This window comes from Alternaria conjuncta, assembly GCF_024043145.1.
Source record: "Alternaria conjuncta strain BMP 0040 chromosome Unknown scaffold_4, whole genome shotgun sequence".
NCBI classification, from domain to species: Eukaryota; Fungi; Ascomycota; class Dothideomycetes; order Pleosporales; family Pleosporaceae; genus Alternaria; species Alternaria conjuncta.
Window position 1 is genome coordinate 981,121 of NW_026250093.1, and position 19,154 is coordinate 1,000,274.

At 51.9% G+C, this 19,154-nt stretch overlaps 8 protein-coding genes across 8 annotated transcripts; 3 read left to right on the forward strand and 5 right to left on the reverse strand.

Annotated features, from left to right (window-relative positions):
* Positions 1-110: 110 nt before the first annotated feature.
* On the reverse strand, positions 111-922 carry J4E85_003158 (uncharacterized protein; the record flags this gene model as incomplete). The annotated part of the gene is made up of 2 exons (XM_051467429.1): positions 111-622; positions 676-922. 2 exons carry the CDS (start codon positions 920-922, stop codon positions 111-113), a joined length of 759 nt encoding a protein of 252 aa, XP_051328588.1.
* Positions 923-1,589: 667 nt separating this feature from the next.
* J4E85_003159 (uncharacterized protein) lies at positions 1,590-2,816 on the reverse strand (the record flags this gene model as incomplete). Its single annotated transcript, XM_051467430.1, has 1 exon — positions 1,590-2,816. The coding sequence occupies one exon, from the start codon at positions 2,814-2,816 to the stop codon at positions 1,590-1,592; it is 1,227 nt and encodes a 408-aa protein (XP_051328589.1).
* Positions 2,817-3,855: 1,039 nt separating this feature from the next.
* On the reverse strand, positions 3,856-6,210 carry J4E85_003160 (uncharacterized protein; the record flags this gene model as incomplete). Its single annotated transcript, XM_051467431.1, has 1 exon — positions 3,856-6,210. One exon carries the CDS (start codon positions 6,208-6,210, stop codon positions 3,856-3,858), a length of 2,355 nt encoding a protein of 784 aa, XP_051328590.1.
* Positions 6,211-7,339: 1,129 nt separating this feature from the next.
* Positions 7,340-8,650, forward strand: J4E85_003161 (uncharacterized protein; the record flags this gene model as incomplete). Its single annotated transcript, XM_051467432.1, has 1 exon — positions 7,340-8,650. The coding sequence occupies one exon, from the start codon at positions 7,340-7,342 to the stop codon at positions 8,648-8,650; it is 1,311 nt and encodes a 436-aa protein (XP_051328591.1).
* A 552-nt stretch (positions 8,651-9,202) lies between these two features.
* J4E85_003162 (uncharacterized protein) lies at positions 9,203-9,572 on the forward strand (the record flags this gene model as incomplete). Its single annotated transcript, XM_051467433.1, has 3 exons — positions 9,203-9,229; positions 9,283-9,495; positions 9,567-9,572. The coding sequence occupies 3 exons, from the start codon at positions 9,203-9,205 to the stop codon at positions 9,570-9,572; spliced, it is 246 nt and encodes an 81-aa protein (XP_051328592.1).
* A 3,091-nt stretch (positions 9,573-12,663) lies between these two features.
* On the reverse strand, positions 12,664-15,569 carry J4E85_003163 (uncharacterized protein; the record flags this gene model as incomplete). The annotated part of the gene is made up of 3 exons (XM_051467434.1): positions 12,664-13,808; positions 14,454-15,275; positions 15,329-15,569. 3 exons carry the CDS (start codon positions 15,567-15,569, stop codon positions 12,664-12,666), a joined length of 2,208 nt encoding a protein of 735 aa, XP_051328593.1.
* A 727-nt stretch (positions 15,570-16,296) lies between these two features.
* Positions 16,297-17,160, reverse strand: J4E85_003164 (uncharacterized protein; the record flags this gene model as incomplete). The annotated part of the gene is made up of 1 exon (XM_051467435.1): positions 16,297-17,160. One exon carries the CDS (start codon positions 17,158-17,160, stop codon positions 16,297-16,299), a length of 864 nt encoding a protein of 287 aa, XP_051328594.1.
* Positions 17,161-17,995: 835 nt separating this feature from the next.
* On the forward strand, positions 17,996-19,015 carry J4E85_003165 (uncharacterized protein; the record flags this gene model as incomplete). Its single annotated transcript, XM_051467436.1, has 1 exon — positions 17,996-19,015. The coding sequence occupies one exon, from the start codon at positions 17,996-17,998 to the stop codon at positions 19,013-19,015; it is 1,020 nt and encodes a 339-aa protein (XP_051328595.1).
* Positions 19,016-19,154: the final 139 nt, after the last annotated feature.

Consider the following 19,154-nt stretch of genomic DNA (forward strand, 5'->3'; position numbering starts at 1 on the left):
ATGTACACTAATCAAAGATCACCAACATTCTCTGCTACCGGCCATTCCTTCCGCATCGAGCAATGCGATAAGTACATGCAGCACAGCAGCTCCTCCCCGATTCAAAGAATCTAGCAGGTACCCTGACCGTTAGGCGTACCACTCTTGTAAGCACCCTGCGCATCACCAAGGCACTCAGCAACCGTAACCATCTTAAGCCCATTGTTCTTAGCCCAGTTAATCAACCACGGGGTGAGCGTGTTAACCGTGCTGGCATAAGTCTCGTGCATGAGAGGAATGTGGCCATTGCCACTGGTACCAGCCTGTTGGAACACCTGCTGGCTCTGCTGGGGCGTCTTGCCGTTCCAGTCGCCGGAGTCGACGTCGTCGGTGATGACGCGGTAGCCCAGGGTCTTCATCGTGGGGAGCACGTTGCCGCCGGTGGCGAGGTAAGGCGGGCGCATGTAGGTGGGCTTTACGCCGATGATGTTGACGAGGGCTTGCTCGAGGCGCGTCATTTGCGACGTGAGGTCGTTGGTGGAGAGGGAACCGAAGTTCGAGGGGTGGGACCAGGTGTGGGACGCGATTTGGTGGCCGGCTTTGTGCGCGTTTTGGAGGGCGGTCTTTTGGTTGTAGATGCAGCCTGTTCATGTTAGATGGTGGTTTCAGTCCGTAGTAAATGAAGCATATACATACCGTAGAGCGATCCAGTGACGAAGAAAGTACCCTTAGCTCCACCAGCAGTCAGGGTGTCGACGAGCTTCTGAGTGTATTGCGATGGGCCGTCATCGTAGGCAAGAGCGATTTGACCAGGGTTGGCGCACTTGGTGATGACTTGTCCGGCAGCAGGCCCAGCCCGCTTCATCATGTCGAGGGGTTCGGGGATCGGTCCAGCGATGGCAACCGCAGCAAAGGCCGCGACAATGAAAGACTTGACACCCATGTTGATGAAAGAACGACTGTTTGAACGACTGATGTTTCGAACTGCTCAAACTGGAAGCCAATGCCCTCCATCTTATGTATAAACGCCAAGGCCCCGCCCGCTGTCCTGAGGTCATTCCCGTGAAGCTTAGGGGCTCTTGGCTCGTTTATGGTAGACGACATGCTTAAACTGCTGGAACCGGGTCATCGGAGGCGGCGAGAAACCCTGTCCGGTAGTTGCTATAGTAGAAGCTCGGATGTTTGGTGACACCTGTCAGTGTGTCGCCGTTTTGGCCAAGCTAAGTGAGGCATGAACTCTGTGTCTATGAGAACACCCAGGGAGCCACAGCCGCCTGTGTTGAGCATCGCTCAAGATCCTCTTGGATTGACATCACATCAATGAAGATGCGCCGTTCGCCCGGAGCTCGTTCAGATGTAAATTCGCCGCGTTTCATTTCTCAGATTCCCGCCGGCTAATGTCTAAATCCGGGGAAGCTTGGAAACACGCCATGTGGAGCCGCGTGACATGCCGCGAAATTAATATAGAGGTCCAGAAGGCGGTGGAAGAAGTCTTCTGATGTAGATTAGGAGTGGCGTGTCCGTGTAATGTACTGCGACATCGCATCTTAAGGAGGGATTCCTGTCGACCGCTGCTAATCCCGTACCGGTCACACAGTAGCTGCGCCACACTAGAGCGGCGCGAGTGTGGTCTCTGAAAAGAACTCGGAGGGCGTGCTTAGCTGTTGCATGCTGAACTCGATGACCCCTGGAGGCCCATCAGGCCACAAGCCGAATTCGTTGCCAACACACGCCGTGCCATCCGGTGCTATAAGAGGTATCCTACCAAGGAATTTGGTGAATAGCGACTCTTCAACATAATGGGCAAAGTGCGACGCATCAGAAAGCGTAGATCCTCGTGCGAAGACGGAATTGGTGGCAGACTTGACAGTATGTGCTAAGCGCTGTCCTTCCGGTGAGTTGAACCCACCCAAAGCTTGCCAGGCTACCTTGATAGCTACAAAGGCTATGGTATTGGATTGCGGTGCACCTTCCCGCTGCTCGTACTCTTTCAACTCCAGGCATTTGGCGATTTTCATCGCGGCGGCGTTTCGCAGTGCGGTGTTGACAGGCGATGGAGACAATGAATCTTTGATCTGAATGATGCATATGTATGCGGTGTTGTAAAGCATCAATGCTGTTGCAGAAACGTGGTTGGCCACTCCCAGTGTCTTCGCCATGTCAGATCGCTCAGTCGTTCCAGCTAGTTGATTCCGGTTCAAGACGTCCCAGAACGGACGTAGCGCTTCCAACTCATTAAGCACATCCTCCACTTCGATAAGCAAGGATTCAAAGCTCTCTGGACATGCTTTTGAGTGCAGTAGAGCATTCCGCTGGCTGATGAGGCGGGTACAGTCAGCCAAGATGGAGAAAACGTGGTGTTGAAAGAGTCCTGACTCGTTGGAATGTGCAGACGGAATTCGCTTCCATTCCTCGGTCGCGTATATGGAGGGCCTGGATTCCGCAAGTGCCCCAACGATGGAAAGAATGCGAAGGCCCCGAAATATGATAGCGTTGATACCTTCAGACTCCTTGGGCGGGCCTCGTAGCATCGCAATGGCGTCGAGACCTCGCAGGTGTTTCAGAAAGTTCGTTGGTCCAGTAGGTAAAAAGATCTCGAGAAGCATGCAAGACAGTGACGTAAGTAATGTTTCGTTCGTCGTCTGGAGCTCTGTACGAGCAAGATGTGAATTGAGCTGCCGCAGCACCTGACCGTACTGTTGATAGCCTTTGGTCGTGATATTGCCCTGTCGATGCTGGCTACCGAAGAAGGTGGTAGACAGGCTCACTATGCCTTTTCGCAATAAATCCAGACCAGGATCGTCGCTTCTCATGGATGCGGCATGGCTCTCGATCATGTTGCAGGCTATCTCAACAGGTCCCCCGCGTAGCAAGTTCTTTCGTGTATATGCTAAGCAGATATCATCTTCGAAGGCTGCGAGAGATAGCTGGTTTGGAGTAGCTATCCTGACGATTGCGTTCTGGGTTGTGTTTGCCGGCTTGCTTTCAAACGTGACACTCTCATTGATCCAAGTGAGGTCTTTGGGCCCTTCACATTTGAGTCCACGCTTGATGCATTGTCCACATTCAGGGCGGTTTTCGTCTTGTCACGTCAGCACATGCAGCAGGTCTCTGCAAAGGTTGACCAGGTGAATGGACATACCGCATTTCACACGCCGGCGACGACAATTAGCACAACCTTTTGATCGACCACCCCGACTGACCATGTTATGCTATGTATACAAAAGGAAAGGAACGCGCTGTACCGACTCTTCAACATGCGGGAAAGCAGGAGTCTTGTCGACAGGATGTGTCGCGATACGTGGCGTGGTGGGAGGATGAGTTTGGGCTTTTGTTCGATCCTAGATGGACGGAATGCACGATATTCATATTGAAGGATCAGCAGCGGAAAGGGCAGAGGGCGTCGAAGCTTGGTGGCTGAGTTCGCGAAGTGTTCCCCGTATGTCGAAGGAGCGGGCTAGGCAGACGCCAAATCTCTTGGCAGGGCGCCGGAAGATGACCCCTCGACTAGCTAGAGGCATCGTTGGTTTTCCTCACATCAGCAACGAGTGCATCAAATCAACGAATGCCACGAACAAGCAGTGTCCATGACACGGAAAAATAACACAGGCAAGAATGTGAGGCAGGCTCCGTTTGAGGAGCCAGTATTATGTGTCAATTTGAGGACCTCTGAGGTAATAAGCTATTAGGTGTCTGTAAGGACTGTATGCTATCGTAATAGAAAGAGATGAGACACACTGGAAAGTCTCTAAACGGGAGCGGACATCACACCATGCCACTCAACCGTATGATCGCAAAGCAATAGCAATGACCAAGAACTCATACTGAAATCTGATGTTACTCAGGCTTCAAGGTTCTTGACTATCGATGTTGGCCCTACATGCCAATCATCCTTTTGACCATGCCCTGCGCCAATCGAGCAACCTCGCCGTTGTTGCAGCGGTCCTCGTTGCCACCAATGGCACTGGCCTCACAGCCGTCAGGGTAGAAGAAACTGGCCAGCGCAATGATGATATAGGCAGCGATCAGTAAACTACCCTCGAGATAGTTACTGCGACCATCCAGTACCAAGAAGTTCACCACCAGGACTGTGACGAATAGTGCAACAGTCTCGAAGATGTTGAAGTACAGTGTCATCTCCTTGCCCATGATCCAACCGAGGATAACAATGACAGGTGTGATGAAGATGGCGATCTGAATAGAAGAGCCGACAGCAATACCGATAGAAAGATCCATTTTGTTCTTCATCGCGACAGTGACTGCAGTGACGTGCTCTGCAGCGTTGCCAACGATGGGAAGAATGATAAGACCGATAAACGCTTGGCTGATACCAGAACTCTCAACCATGGGCTCAATAGCTTCACTCATGAAGTCGGCGCAGACAGCAACGAGACCAGTGCTGATCAGAAGCATGAAGATAGCAGCTTTGATGGACATGTCAGGTGCTTCATCGTCTTCGTCATCCTCGTTGAGGGCCATGGCGGCCTGTGGAGAGACAGCAGGATGTTTGACTGTGTTGCCGGTGGAATCCGCGCGGCCAATTTGATCCGGGAGGGACTTGGATCGACGAAGGGGTGCACGCAGAGCTGTGTTGTCGCGAGGTGCTGCCATACGAATATTGGGCGCGGGACCGCCGAGTGGAGCGAGGTTCTGAGGGTTCGAGAAGACATTGTTGGAGAGCAGCGAAGGAAGAGCAGGCCGGTTGTATCTGCGAGGGTTCGAATTCATAGTAGTGGCACTGTCGTTCTGTACTTCCTCAGCGAAGGTGACCTTGGGCGTGGGCTCATTCGGCACGACCTCCTTTTCAGGAATGGTGTCGACCTTGTTGCGATCACGGCGATCCTTCTTGCTCTTCTTGTGCCTACGTTTTTCCTTCTTCGTCACTGAGCGCGAAGTTTGCGAAGCAGCTTCGAAGTCACGGACGACTGGGATGTATTGATCGTTATCGGCCTCGTCACCACTCATGACGTCGAATGAGTGTCGGCGGGAAGTAATAGGAGCTGCGTTGTTGGCAGTGGCGACGCTATTGGTTCTCTCTGAATCGAAAGGACTGTGGTGTAGCTCACCCTCTGGCGAATTGAGGGCTGAGAGCGCATCTGCGTCTTTGGAGCTAGCGCTGGACTTGCGGCGAAGCCGCTTCACCATACGCTTGGCCTTCTTCTTCATGGTGCCATCAGAGTTCTTGGAGGAGCTGTCGCTGTCGCTACTGCTGGAACTGGATGAAGAGTCGGAGCTGGACGAGTCGAAAGCACCGGCAAGGACACCGGGATGTGACTCTTCGTCAATGATATGTTGGGGAGTGCTAGCGTAGAGATAACGATGACTCTTGAGCTGGAAGACGAGGTACAGGCCGTAGACCAGTAGGAGGATGACACTGGTTCCACGACTGACGGACAATGTCTCGTGGTCGGCGATGGCGTTGTTCTCGAAAGCAGCGTGGAAGGCAGTGGGTAGCAGAAGACTCATTACGGCGAGGGCCAGCATGACACCGCTCATCTGAGTGACGGTATTGTTGTAGACCTGCTCCTGGTACTTCAAACCACCGAGTAGGAATGCCATGCCCAAAATGAGAAGCAGGTTGGCAAGAATGGATCCCAGTAGGGACGCTTGCACGACCTCGATCTGGTCAGAGGCGAGCAAGATGATGAAGAGAATCAACTCGACAGCGTTTCCAAAGGATACGTTAAGCAGTGCACCGAGCGCATCTCCAACACGGGCAGCGACAACTTCAGTCGCGTGCGCGAGCAGGCCAGCCAGCGGAATGATGGCGATGGCGTTCATGGAGAAGACAATTTCGGGCTTCAGGTGCACAAGCTTGACTACAATGCCAAGAGGCACGAAGACGAGCAGGAGGTTGATCCAGCTGTGTGTGATGGCATTCTTGGTGTGGGATATGAATCGGAGGCTTCCGTTCTTGACACGCACGAGCGAGTAGAACGGACGCTTCTCGGATCCTATGGCGGGAGGCGTCGTTCCATCGGGCGCGGTATTGACGCTGCCATTGTCGATGTCTGTGGAGCTATTATCGCTGGCAACGGGCTTCTCGCTGTGGTCGCTGGTGCCATGTGCACTACGCGACGGGTTGCTGCCATCTAGGCCAGGATGGGCGGTCGAGTGGGGGTTGTGGGTCGGAAGGACGTCGGTCTGCGTGTCTTTCTTGCGTCCCAAGCCAAGTGCAGATACTGCCTTAGACTTGAAGCTGCGTATAGAGGGGTCGTCGGGTTCTCCCATCGGTTTTGGTGTTGTAGAGTTTGGGGGTGGTTGAGTACAAGAATGTACTTGGGGCGGTGGTAGAAGTGTGGCCAAGTAAGTGAGGCGCGGCCACCGCCTTCCTTATCAATGCTCGGCAAGCTTGACCCGGCTTGGTACGTGCTTAGTATGCAGGTGGATACCGGAAGTCGAGCGAATGACGTCGATCAGCCAGATTGGCTGCTACACGTGGACGGCGCGCACAGCCTCAGTGGCGCGCTATGGCTTGCAGGTTCTTGTTTGCGCGCGACGAGTCTAGACGGTGGCTGAAAGATGCAATCATCAAACGCGTCCTTCATACGGTCTGTAAGTCGTGCCATGTCAATGATGAAACTTAGATGGGAAGGTGCGCCTACCACGCGTTATCGTAGCATCCCTGACACGTTCTGGGAATTGGAAAGCGCGAGGCGACGACTAGGAAGCCGCCAACGTCGGCTTTTCCCCGCACGGTCATCATCATCAATACAGACGCCGCTGATCGTTGACATCAATCACACAGCGCCGCGCCTCCTGACATCCACTCTGCCATCAGAACGTACAGGCTCCCAATCTAGACTGCACACGACGCCTCACGATGCAGGGATCATGCCGAGACGTACAGCCTCGCCAACGCAGACCGTTTGTCACCTCCCTTATCCCCGAACGCTTAGCGTTCTTGTACTACCTGGGCACGCAACAACAAAAGCTTGAGGGATTCCTTGGAGCTATTGCTATCAGTTCTAATATGCCCCAACTGACGCAATTTTTGCAATATAGGCAATTGTCTTCTCCAATATGAACCTGTGGATTCGGAGATTTCTGTACTAATATTTGGTTGTGGGTCTCGCTACCATAAAGACCCTCTGGATGTTCACTTGTGAGACATGCTCGCTCGCGCGGTACTACTCGAGTTACCAGACCACATGGCATCTCTGTGGACATTGTTCGACTGCGAGATCAAAAGTTGAAAGCTGATCGCAGCAACAGCGCGTCAATCCTGCACTTGGAGTCAGATGACTACGCGACTTGATACCCGTGGATTGCAAACGCGCAAATTGCTTGGCAGCGCAGCGATGAGTACAACTCAGTCGCAAAGTCTTGCATCATGAGCTCTCCACCTTCTGGATACATCATGAACTTACTTGATCTCCCAGCAGAAATTTTCGCTGCTATCATACACAACTACCTGCACGACTATCTGTACAATGGCCGCGGATGGGCTGTGGCAGTCCGAGCACGATATGTGTGCAAAGCCTTCGCAATCGCAATACACGAGGATATGTTTGGTCGATACTCCGCAAGTTTCTACCGCAGCTTCAGTGACGACCGCAAGCAGCGTCTACTGGCACCAAATATATACACTGTCCTCTCCAAGATGGGCCCCACCCGCTGCCGCTCGACGTACATTCTTGATCACATGGAAGCCACGGTCGATTTCCTCATGGAATTCTCATATCATCAATCGCAAGCGCAGCGCGAACGCTACCGCCTGGCCCTCTGTAACGCCATGTCAGCGGCACTCTCGGTAGACGACATTCTCGCATATCTCTGCCAGGGACCATTCGATGACTCGGTCAAGGTCAGGAAGAACATGAGCCGCGCAGATACGGTGGGAATGCTCGCTGCTGCCGCTGCTGTCAATAGTGAACCTGCCCTTCGTTTCCTTGTTGGCAAGGTATACGACGTAGGTCTATGTAGCGAGCTTTACGGCACGCCGCTTACCGCCGCCGCGGTCAATGGGCATTTTTACTCCGCTTCTTTCGTTTATGAGCGTATGGAAAAACGCTTCTACAAGCGCAAACAACTGCACAACGCGATCAACGCATGCATGTTCGAGCAACGTACTACTATACTTCCTACACTCATGTCCTGGTACCTGAAGTATTGCTACTCTGGAAAATTGATCAGGGAAGCAAAGCGGGGCTGGATCGACTGGGCAGTTCGGAATGGTGAAATGGACGTACTACGCTTCAGTTACTATCCCGAGGATGCAATCAATTACATACGCCGACTGGAGCCAACGCCCTTCCACTCAGCCTGTCGTTATGGCCACGCGCACATCATTCAGTACCTGCTTCAAGTCGATCCCACCCTAAGATACGCAATTCGTAATCATGAAAAGGGTTATATCGGCCCTAACGAACTATGGCAGGGTCTTACAGTGGCGGTGGAGAATGGCTGGCTTGTGGCTACCAGGCTGCTCATCCGCAGTGGTGTACAAATCACACAAGGAAAGGAAGGTTATCTCCCATCTACACCAGTGCTGTGGTATGCACTCAAGGGAGGGCATATCGATATGGTGGTGTTATTGCTGGCTTATGGTGCTGTGGTGCCGAAGAGGAGCTCTGAGCGCAATGGCATTTGGAATATGGCTGCGAACCACAGTGTGAAGACGGCAAGGCTGCTTCAGGACATCTGGGATGAGCAAGAAAGATGTAAATGAAGGTTAAGGTTGATGGCATACACTAGTGGGTGTGCGCGTTCGTCATCCTATGAGCATGCGACTCGCCGTAGCAGCTGCCTTTTGCTATGTAGTCAGAACGGTGCATGTAGAATACAGCAAAAGGTCTACTTCAGATAAGCATCATGCCATCAGTGGTCCTGTGAGCTTGCACTGACATTAGCTACCTTGAGTTGGCTGCGATGTGTGTGAAGTAGCCATGGCCGCCCGTTAGCCCAGCCCAATGCACGCTGTAGATCCACCCGTGGACGCCACGGAAAGGCCCCACATCCCGCGTCGTCACGTCTCTTCCGCGCCGCCGCCACGCGTCAGAGCGTACGACGTACCCTCCTGCATCTAACTTCGCTTCCTGCGCAACTGGCTGTAAAAGCAACAGCGTCATATGATACCTGGATTTTTGTAGCGATCCCACAACTAGCGACATCGTAACCGCGCATCCGTAATTATCTGGAGAACCACCAACCTCCCTAGCATATCGTAATCAGCACCTTACTTACCCTCACAACTTACCCTACCTAGCCCAGCCCTCTCAAGATGGGTCGCTGGACAGACATGGATAGCGTAACTTGCCTTCTATACCTCATATCTCACCAGACCACTAACACAACCCCCAGGACGCCGAGCGCCTCCCCTCCGGCTTCGAGCGCATAGGCTACGACGCCGACACCCAAACCTACACCTTCCGCGACGCATCCGGCCTTATCTACGAATCCGAGCCCGGAAACCGATACGGCGAGCTGCGTGCAACGGGCGAGCACTCGCAGCCCCCGTCTGACGAGCAACGACGCGAGCAGGATGAGATGATAGAAGAAGGCAATAGGAGCGCTGTGCGTATGATGTTGCCATTTGCGCTGCTGGTGCTGGTGTTTCTGTTCCTGGTGTTTAAGCTTGTGAATAGGAGTGATGGGGCTGATACCGTTGTTGCTGGCTGTGGGGAACGGGACAGGCAGTTGCGGGTTGAGAAGGGGGATACGTGTTGGGCGATTGCGGAGGCGAATGGGTTGAGTGTTGATGGTTTGCTGGGCTTAAGAGGGAATCAGGGTGTGGACTGTGGGAATCTCAGGGTAGGGCAAGGTATCTGTGTTCCGACGTCGAAGTAAGGGTGGTCCTCTGTTGCTCCTACAGGCCTGCTTTACCTATCCATGAGGATGGAAGGAAATGGAAAAGAGCACAGTAAGAAGAGGAAGTGGTCACGGCGTTTCATCTAGGTCAAGATGCTGCCGACTTGTCAACCATCAAATGATGACGAAGGATCATTCTTCACCAACCCGATTGGTATTCAGGAGGCGCTAATCGACTACCCACCGATGCTCTCACAGCCAGATAGAAGACGAATGCGTTAATTGAGGTCCATGTCACAAGCATTAACTCGCAGAGCTTGGTCATGACCTTACGCCTGATTTCGCCTATAACCCTCGGAAGATCAGCGCGACAACATCCAGAACGACAAGAAGTCTTCAAGTCGCCTGTGACACAGGTACATAGGGACCCGGAGATGATAAATCTCATCCTGCTACACCAAGCCCTTGGCAGTTAACGCATTTCCATCAAGTCGAACGTCACGTTGCGAGGAGCTCGGAACTTCTATCTGGCTTCCTGACTGAGGCTAAACGCAAACGAGCGCATTACCGTAGCTTCAGGCGCCCTACGTGGAGAACGGCTTTGCGATTACTGATATGAAGAGGTCATCTCTACGTTATGATATTCATATGCATAGCCCGTATGTTCCACATCTGTTTTGGCTAGGTAGTCTTCAGTCGGTGCTGTCCTTAGATGATCCGATGCACCCAGAGATACACCGATGCGCCGAGCATTACAGATATCAAACTTGGTGGAGGTGTTTAAACCGCGGGACCGGTAAATCGGCGTAAGTCTGAACGGTGTTGACAGCTACGCGACACTGAATGTCCTCCCATTCAGGCAGAAAGTGCGCTAATATAACCTCCATGGTCCAGAATTCAATTGGTAGAATGCTACCTGGCCATCAGGTTTGTGCAAAAATCTGCAGGTCCGCTTCGTGGAGATATAGCCTATACTGGTAAGACCCGGCTCGTCTATTCACACCCTTGCTCTTCAGCCTCTCGTAGCGTCGGTTCTTCCCGCATTAAGCAGGTCTCTCGTGTTTACACATTTAACAGTCGGATATAGCGGATTGTAAAGGATTCTGGGTGGAGGTTACTCCACCAGGGCGTAATTTGGCCCACAGCTTCACCTTGGTGTATTGAACTATCTTACGCCCGATACTTGGCTTAGAAACATTCATCGGAGGACAAGTCTTTTTCCAATCCTACAGTCCCAGTTCTCTCGTACGCCCACGATTAGCGCAATCCTTCACAAGAGTTGCCCGTACGCGGATTGGCTCGTACATCCCGCAATCTACATCTTCCCGTGTAGGATCACGACCAGGCAGGATTCCAGCCTCGCTCTTGCGACGGTCGATATGCGTGCAACCCGAGTGAAAGAGAGGTAAGAACAGCACGTTCCAGTCGGAGTCAGTCGCATAAGGTATAAAGCCAGCAGCTTTTCTTCTTTGTTCCATCTCTCTTTATCCTCATCAAGTCAATAACAACAACAACACCACCACACTCGAATTTTCCTCTCTTCTCATCAAGCTCTTCACGATGAAGCTCTCTATTCCTCTCATCGCTTTGGCTTCGGCCACCAGCACCATGGCCGGCTGCTATGGCAGCGGCAAGCCCTACCTCAACGACTGCAACAAGAATTCATTCCTTGATGCTGCAGACGACCTGTGTAAATCATTAACCCTCGCGGGATATTTCAACTATCGCCAAACGAAGACAGCATGCGCCCCGGCCAGGTGCAATGGCATCAAGATGAACTACGAGGTGGGATGGAAGGGTAGCAGCGGAGGACATACCTTGGCTGTAGAAGACTGCAAAAGGCGACTTAAAGAAAACATCAACAACTGTCCATTGGGCGGCACTCAGACCGTCGCTGACTGGTTTTTCAAGTAAGTGGCTGTATACATGTCGCGAACTGTGCGATGAGGACGAGAGCTAACGCCGTGGGATTGTAGGTCTGACCCTAATGACGGTGGCTGCTGATCGAGCCAATTCGGTTGGTTCAACAGTGTCGAAGAAGTTGTGATTGGGATCTGTGAAGGCGGGCAAGTGGAGGGCGATATACCAGAGATACAGCGTACCGATATTGGGTAGATGATTAATGAACAAAGATACTTGCCGACATGACTTCTGCACTCTGCTGGTTTCCTCCCCATACGTTGAGTTTTAAACAGCAGCCTGCTCAGGTTGCGTTCCTCAAGTGATGTTGCAGTCAGAGTGACTAAGGAGTAGCTGACGCAGGGTGGCAGGGAAAGCCCAGATCAGGCGTCCCATTGGCTCAATTCCACAACAGCGCATCGGCCCGCAACCCTTCTAAGGTTGCACCCAAGGATGCCAACACACCTTTTGGATACGACTTCAGTATCTTGGACACAAACCAAGTGTCGAATATAGCGAGAGCGCATACTGCGTAGCCTTCACACGACCCGATGTTCAAGATCATCACGTGTTCGACGCCATTCAGGTTAGCTTCGGTCGCGACGGCTCCACAGCGGGCTTTCCCTACGGAGTCACATCAACCGACAAACCTCACTCCTCCACGCGCCTGACACCGTCATCATCGCATTCAACTAGAAGCGTGCAGGAGCTCAGATGGCTCGTTTTTCATTTCGATTCCATTCCGGCGTCTACCCGAGTTACCATGCAGTAGGCAAAGGCCTCGTTCCTGGACCCTGCGAATCTAGCCACACCTGGGCATATGTCCATCGTTCCTTCGTCTAGCCGCAGCCAGCTTCTCCACAGCCATTTTACCCGCATCCACCACATGAATGTATGAGTCTCTTCGCTGTATTACCACTGGTAAGCATGGAACGTCAAAGTAATACGAAATAATTGATTCAGGTACGCCATCTCCTGAGAATGAACTGCTCTGAGCGAAGAAAAGTGAAACTTACCGAATTTCGAAAGACGAATCTATCTCGGGTCTTTCGTACCAAGATTGAGATCAGGATCGGCGCCGTGATCTATCAACAACTTGCAGATATCGAAACGGCATTGTTGAGTAGCGTGGCGTAGCGAAGTTGACAGACCCTTAGCATCGGGGCGTAGGCGATCGGAATTTGCGCTGGCCGCCATGACGCGCTCAAGTGCATTCAAGTCCCCTCTACGTACCGCAGTGTTAATCAAACCGTGGAATTGAGCGCGCTCTGTCCATTCGGATGAGTTCATGTTGATGCGGTCAAACAAACCTGCATCCAACAAGAAGGATACGAGAACACGGAAGAGCTGAGGATGGAAATGATGGCGCCTGCTATATGCGTTGGAACACGGTTCGGCTATCGTGAGGAACCTCTTTCTGAAATCTTTTCGCATAGTTGGCGTGGACAGTGCGATCAGCCTACCTAGGAAGCTCATCAATTCAGATGCGCAGGCTTCTTCGAACCAGTCCATGAGGTAGCGTATCTCCTTGTGCTTGGCATTTGAGATGTACCAGTCCAGCAAAACCAGCGCGATGGGCTCATTGCTCCGGATAGCATGCATAATGCCGCTTACGACCGTCATGGTTTGTACTTTCATGATCTGGCTCACAGTTGATCGCTGAGTATGAGATAGTAGGACCTCAACAAGATCGAGGTCATCGTTTTGCACGGCCAACTCCAGCGCACAACGCAGTTCAGATCCTGTCGAGCACTTTGTCCACATGGCACCCTGCTCGGTAGTAAGTGCGCAGACAGTGTCCCTCTTTCCCATGATGACCGCGACACTCAGAGCCTCTTGACGCCCCGGCGACGACAGTACCATGCTCCTGCTTTTGTCACTCGGGTTATAGGCGAGCTTGCAGATATTCGGGGTTTTGATCAGAGCGCCGATTACACCGCGAACCCAAACAGAGCGCTTGTCAGGCGAGGTATCACCGCTGACGTTAACGAGAACGTCGACAATCTTGTTGATATGCGTGGGGAGAACGTGATTGGCGCCGTACAGGGCGACCACTCGGTGCTCGAGGAAGGGCCTGAGTATGTTTCGCAAAAACGCCGAGTCGCGCTTACTCAGGTTCCAATAGGCTGAGACAGGCTGCTTGGCAAACACTTGTATCTTGATATGGTCGCAGAAGGTCCCTGTAGTCGTCAGCAATGCTGTCCGTCATGAGTGGTGACATGATCGATTACTGCACACACTGCGACGAAGCCACGCTCGTCGGATGCCCTCCCCGTTGACGTAGTGCGCCATGACGCATTCGAAGATTTCGGTTGGAAGATCGAGTAGCTCCATGGCGGGATACGTCCGGTTGCGAAATGTTGTAGTTGCAGTAATGGCGAGGGTTATACCGAAAGACTTGTTGACTCGCCAATCTTGTGTGTGGCGAGGTACAGACCCGCAAGCACGAGATATTTGCAGCTCGTGATATTCAGAGTCTCCGCAATGGTAGGTGATCAAGACAGAAAGCGGGGTGTACTTTGCCCTGGTCAATGCATTCACCGACGTCGAGGCGCTAGGTAAGATTAAGGTCTAAGATCCTTGTCATGGGTTTAGGCTACGTAGAGACCCTAATACCAATTCTCACACCGCCGTGCGGATATCACTAGTAAACGCTCATACGGCTGGACTTCTCGTAACCCCATTTGTATCATCACATTCTACTCTTTTTCCAACAAGCCGCGAATGTGAAGATCTTCCAAACTCAACAATTGTTGTGGGAAGCTTTGTATGATGTTAGCGGTTGGTCCAGAATTTATAGAGAAGGCTTCCGTGAGATAGCTTACCTTTAGCAAAGAATGCATAAGTGTCCGCGTTGTTGAGGTTATCCGTGGAGTTGAGCGTGATAAAGTTGTCATATCCGTATTTGACATCTCCGACGCTGAACAATGCATGAGAGAGCTCATGCGTCATCGTCTTGGTCTTGTCGCCTTCATGACATTCTGGATGATCAATCTGGTACCACGCATCGAACCAAAACGGGCAGAACCTGACGTGAAGTTCCTCGCCAGCCCACACAGTCATCCCCAATACACCCGGTTCACAGCCATCGAGGTTGTTGCAAAAGATCTTGACACGGCCCTCGTTCATGTTTCGACATTCAGATCCCATTGCGAGAAAGCCGTCGTTGAGCTTCTTGCGAATCTGCACAGTGTCGTCCTTGAAGAACTCCATGATCCTCGTGTGATTGCCAGTGTCGGAAAGCGAGTTCTGCCAGGCGGAATAGGCGCGATCTGAGCACAGACTGCGACATTGGTCTAGAATGTCGTACTGTTCGTGGGTGCATCCGCCTTGGAGGTTGAATTCCGCATTCCATACGCTCGAGAGCCAAGTCTGACGGGTCGCGGCTGCTTCAGATCCATCGATGTTGACGGTAAGAGTGTTCGAGATGAAGGAGATGGTCTCTACAGCCAGTGATCCAGAGGTCGCATAGAGGAAGGTGCCTTGAGACACCAAATCGATCATACCGCCAGCGCCAAGATCGTAAACATGGGCGATATCGAAGTGCTTGTCGACCGTCTCCGAGGGTGACAAAACCTGGAATGAAGAGTCCTCCAGCGCAGTGAGGTCGATGTCAACATGGATACCGTAGAAAGGTAGCTTGTTGCCTGTACAATGAATGCATTAGTATCTGCTCCGCCGTGCATCGGAAGCGACCTACCATCTTTTACGACAGTGACCTTGTCGACGGCCAAGTCGCTTAGAAGACCATCAACTTTGACTAGACGCAAAGGCTCGAATCCGATGTTCTTGATCGATATCTTGACATTGGTGTTGCCCGCGATTTCCAAGTTGACTTGGACTTGAGGCGAGGAGGAGGCCGAATTTGATGCACCTGGAAGAGCCAGGGCACCAGTAGCCAACGCGAACGCTGTAAATAAGCTAGAGTAGAGGAACTTCATCGCTTCTAGCCGTTCAATCGGTTGAGGTGAGGTATACGGGAGACGAAGTCTAGGATATGGGAGTATAATCTACACAGTACAAAGATATGACAGGAAGGATACGGGAAAAGGAAAGAGTCAAATGTAGTAAAGGAGGAATATATAATACAGAGGAGACGATCTACCAAAGGAGAGGGGCGAGGAAAGACCTCGTGATTGACACAGGGGCTAACGGCCACCTGACGACTTTGACGGGGACTTTTTATCCTTTACAGATGAGTTTATACCGTTATTGATCCATGAACAATACCCACTATAAGCCAACTGCAAGGCTATTTGATCTGTGTGTGGTAGGCTCGTCTTGTGACTTTACTATGCACTGACCCCTTATCAGCTCCTTCACTATCCTTTCCCAGTAAGTATCTTGCTCAGTCATCTTCTCCAAACGCGCCAAAAGGAGCATAGACTAGTTCCAATCTTTCACGAGATAAGTTCTCGTCCTGCGCCTAGCTTAGCATGATTAGCTGGATACGTAACACTACCGTCACGTCAGCAGAACTTGTCAAGTACCTGTATGGACTACAATCATGATTCGACGGCCCCAGGATACCTGAGCAGTGCGTTTGCCGCATACATGTAGTTCACCTATCTCATATCACACATCCAAACCGAGCACTTGGTACATACATCTTCATCATACATGCAACCTGGTCAAGGTGTTCTGACCACGTATCCTCCTGCCTCGAACTCAGAGGCTCAACTCCACAGACCACCAGTTCTCACCCACCAACACAGAATCCAGCATCTCACCCTCCCCAATGCCTCGATAGCCAAGAACAGCCTCTAGCAGAGGGAAAGTTCTCTTGGCAGGGCCACCATGAAAGATCGTGACGAAGAACCGAATCCGCTTGCCCAGTTTCTCCACCTCATCTCTCGCCCAAGCAATGTAGCGTAGTTCTCGAAGTTCTGAAACATCTCCAGTGTCGTAGTACTCGTACTGGATTTCGACTGCCCAGTACGTATACCTGTCCTTGGCCATTCTCTTGATGGCCCCGGCGAACTGGAAGCGACTTGGCCAGCGCAATCCATAATGGACTGTAGCCTCTCGACGCATATCTCGGTTTTGGCAAAGATTTGCCGATTCGCGTGTATATAGCTTGAGAGCTTTGAACAGCTCCCAACCTAACTGTCTGGTGGTCACTTTGGCCGAGCTTCTGCCTTCTCGCTTCCTTCTCTCGTTCTCGACTGGGTACTGTATGACGACCCGCATGAACGAGTTTAGTGTGCGTTTTGCAGTTCGGCTGAGTCGCTTTGTGACCTGGAGATCAACCTCTGCGGGAGTGAGTTCTGCGAATAGAGATTCGGCCTCTTGGCATATTGCTTTGCAGGCGAGCAAGAGGGTCGTAGAAGATTGGTGTTGCTCCAGATGTCCTTGTAGATTGATGGAACCGGGCGCGGAGGTGCTTTGTGCCGATCGGCGTGAAGAGTGTATGAAGCACATGTCAAGTGCGTAGTAGTAGATCCTGTTGCGGATTTCTCCGGGCAGCTGGAACAGCGGACTCTGTGTTTGAGCGTGCATGACTGAAGTGGTGTTATCGGAGAGTTTCGCCATCTTGATCGTCGATCTTGATGAGTGTCAGCTTGTGTGCGCGCATTACGAAGAGGCTGGTTTCTATAGTATGCATTTGAGTAAACCATAGCCTGATCGTAAGAGATTTGTTCTACGTTAGCACAGAATAAATTAGTAAAAATCGACTCCCACTGCGCTACAGAACAAGTTCTGGCGTTCGCTGTCACAAACCAAGATTTGAAACGCCTGACTGAAAAGTATCGCAAATGAAAGAACGCTCGATTCATTAACTTGTTAGGGAAATTAGTACTTACTGGTCTCGTAGCGGGTGTGACTGATCGAAAAAAATGAATACGCAGCACTGGAGATCAGAACAACAAGAGCGTTTGCGACTAGCGCGGTGTTACCAGATGGTTGCCTGGCAAACGGACGGGGACGCGTTGATGACGTCGACGAGACAACGTGGAAAATGAGCGATCAAACAAGGCTACTTGGTCTGAGAAGGAGACCTTGCAAAGAGCGGCGAGTATAATTTGGAGAAGGCGGCTGAGATATAACAGGATGACAATAACAGTGAAACTACGTACTTACATCGTGTCCTTCTGGCTACGGCTACCATTTTGATAACCAATCGCATCGAGCCCGTGGACTGAAGCATTGCCACGAGCATAAAAATCCTGGGTGAACCGCGATCTTGTGACCAGCTTTCGATCACCTGAAAAAGCAACGTTCTCCTGTCGCGGTGAAGGCAGAATACCAGAACATCGACCCTGCACCACATGTCTTCCCGTTCCTCTTTTACTTGCTGCTGCCTACCTTCTCTTTCCCTACCACAACCTCATCGCCGCGAACCTCTTTTGCAGGCACCAGGGAAAACATGACCGAAAGCATGGAAACTGACTGTTCCGATAGACACCGAGCTGCATCGCCAGCACTGACGGACATCTCGGAGCTGACCACACTATCAAGATCTCCAAGCCCGATCCCTGGGTACAACGCCTACGCTTCTCCCAAGAAATGCCAAGCCATTTCGAGCGCATCAGATGGGCAGGAGCAAGGTGGCTTCGGAGCCCTCGATAGGATCCCCATGGAGTTACGACAAGACATATACGGCCTCGCATTCGATATCGACGAGCCTGTCGTAGTCAAGGAGTGCTGCCACCCTGGAACAACCAAGCGGATGCTCGAGCTATGTTCCAAACATGGCGCCAAGACTAAATCTGGAGCAGGTCGTTTTAATATCCTCCAGATCTCCAAAGCAATCAGGACGGAGGCGATGTGGGTCGTCTTCGCCAAAACCACTCTCTTCCTCAATACAGAGGGCAGTATAAGCAAGTACTACACCACCGTCCCCCGCCCGCGTACTCTCCGCAAGGTGATCGGCTACAGGAAGCCCACTACATGCAAGAGCGCAATCTGGAAGACAGCCAACCAGTTTCGTATCATTAAGATCCATCTCTCTGAAGAACTCCTGGAATATGGCAATCCGTACGCCTTTATCGATCGTCTGGTATGCATCGTAACACTGCTGTGCAAGGAGCAAGACAAGGACCACGTCGCTTCGAAATCGGTACACCTGAACCTCGGCAGCTTCTTCCAGCAAATGCTCCCTTTCAACGAGAAGTCTCAGCTAGATAGGCGGTATGGAGAATATCTCGACTGGTTGTTCTTCCATTCCGACACCCACGAGCCAGACCACGACAAGCTCGCGAAAGGTATAGTACGCAGCCTGCAGCGACTGGTGGCTACGATAGGCAAGCATTCTGGCCGCGAGCAGTGGAAGATTCTCGTGGAGACTGAGATTGCGGAGGAGGACGAGGGCGGTGCGAAGGCGCTGTTCGATTTCCAAGTCGCTTGCGCGGAGCAAGGTGTTAAGGTCTGTGATTTGGAGAGCTAGATGCACGGCTTCAGATAGGGCGGACGATCATGGTCTGGCAGGGCGTCGGCGCGTTCGTACCGGGCACGGGAGGTCGTATCATGGCAGATCGATTACGGGTTTGCAAACGTCAGTATAGCATAAATGAACAAAAGCGTGG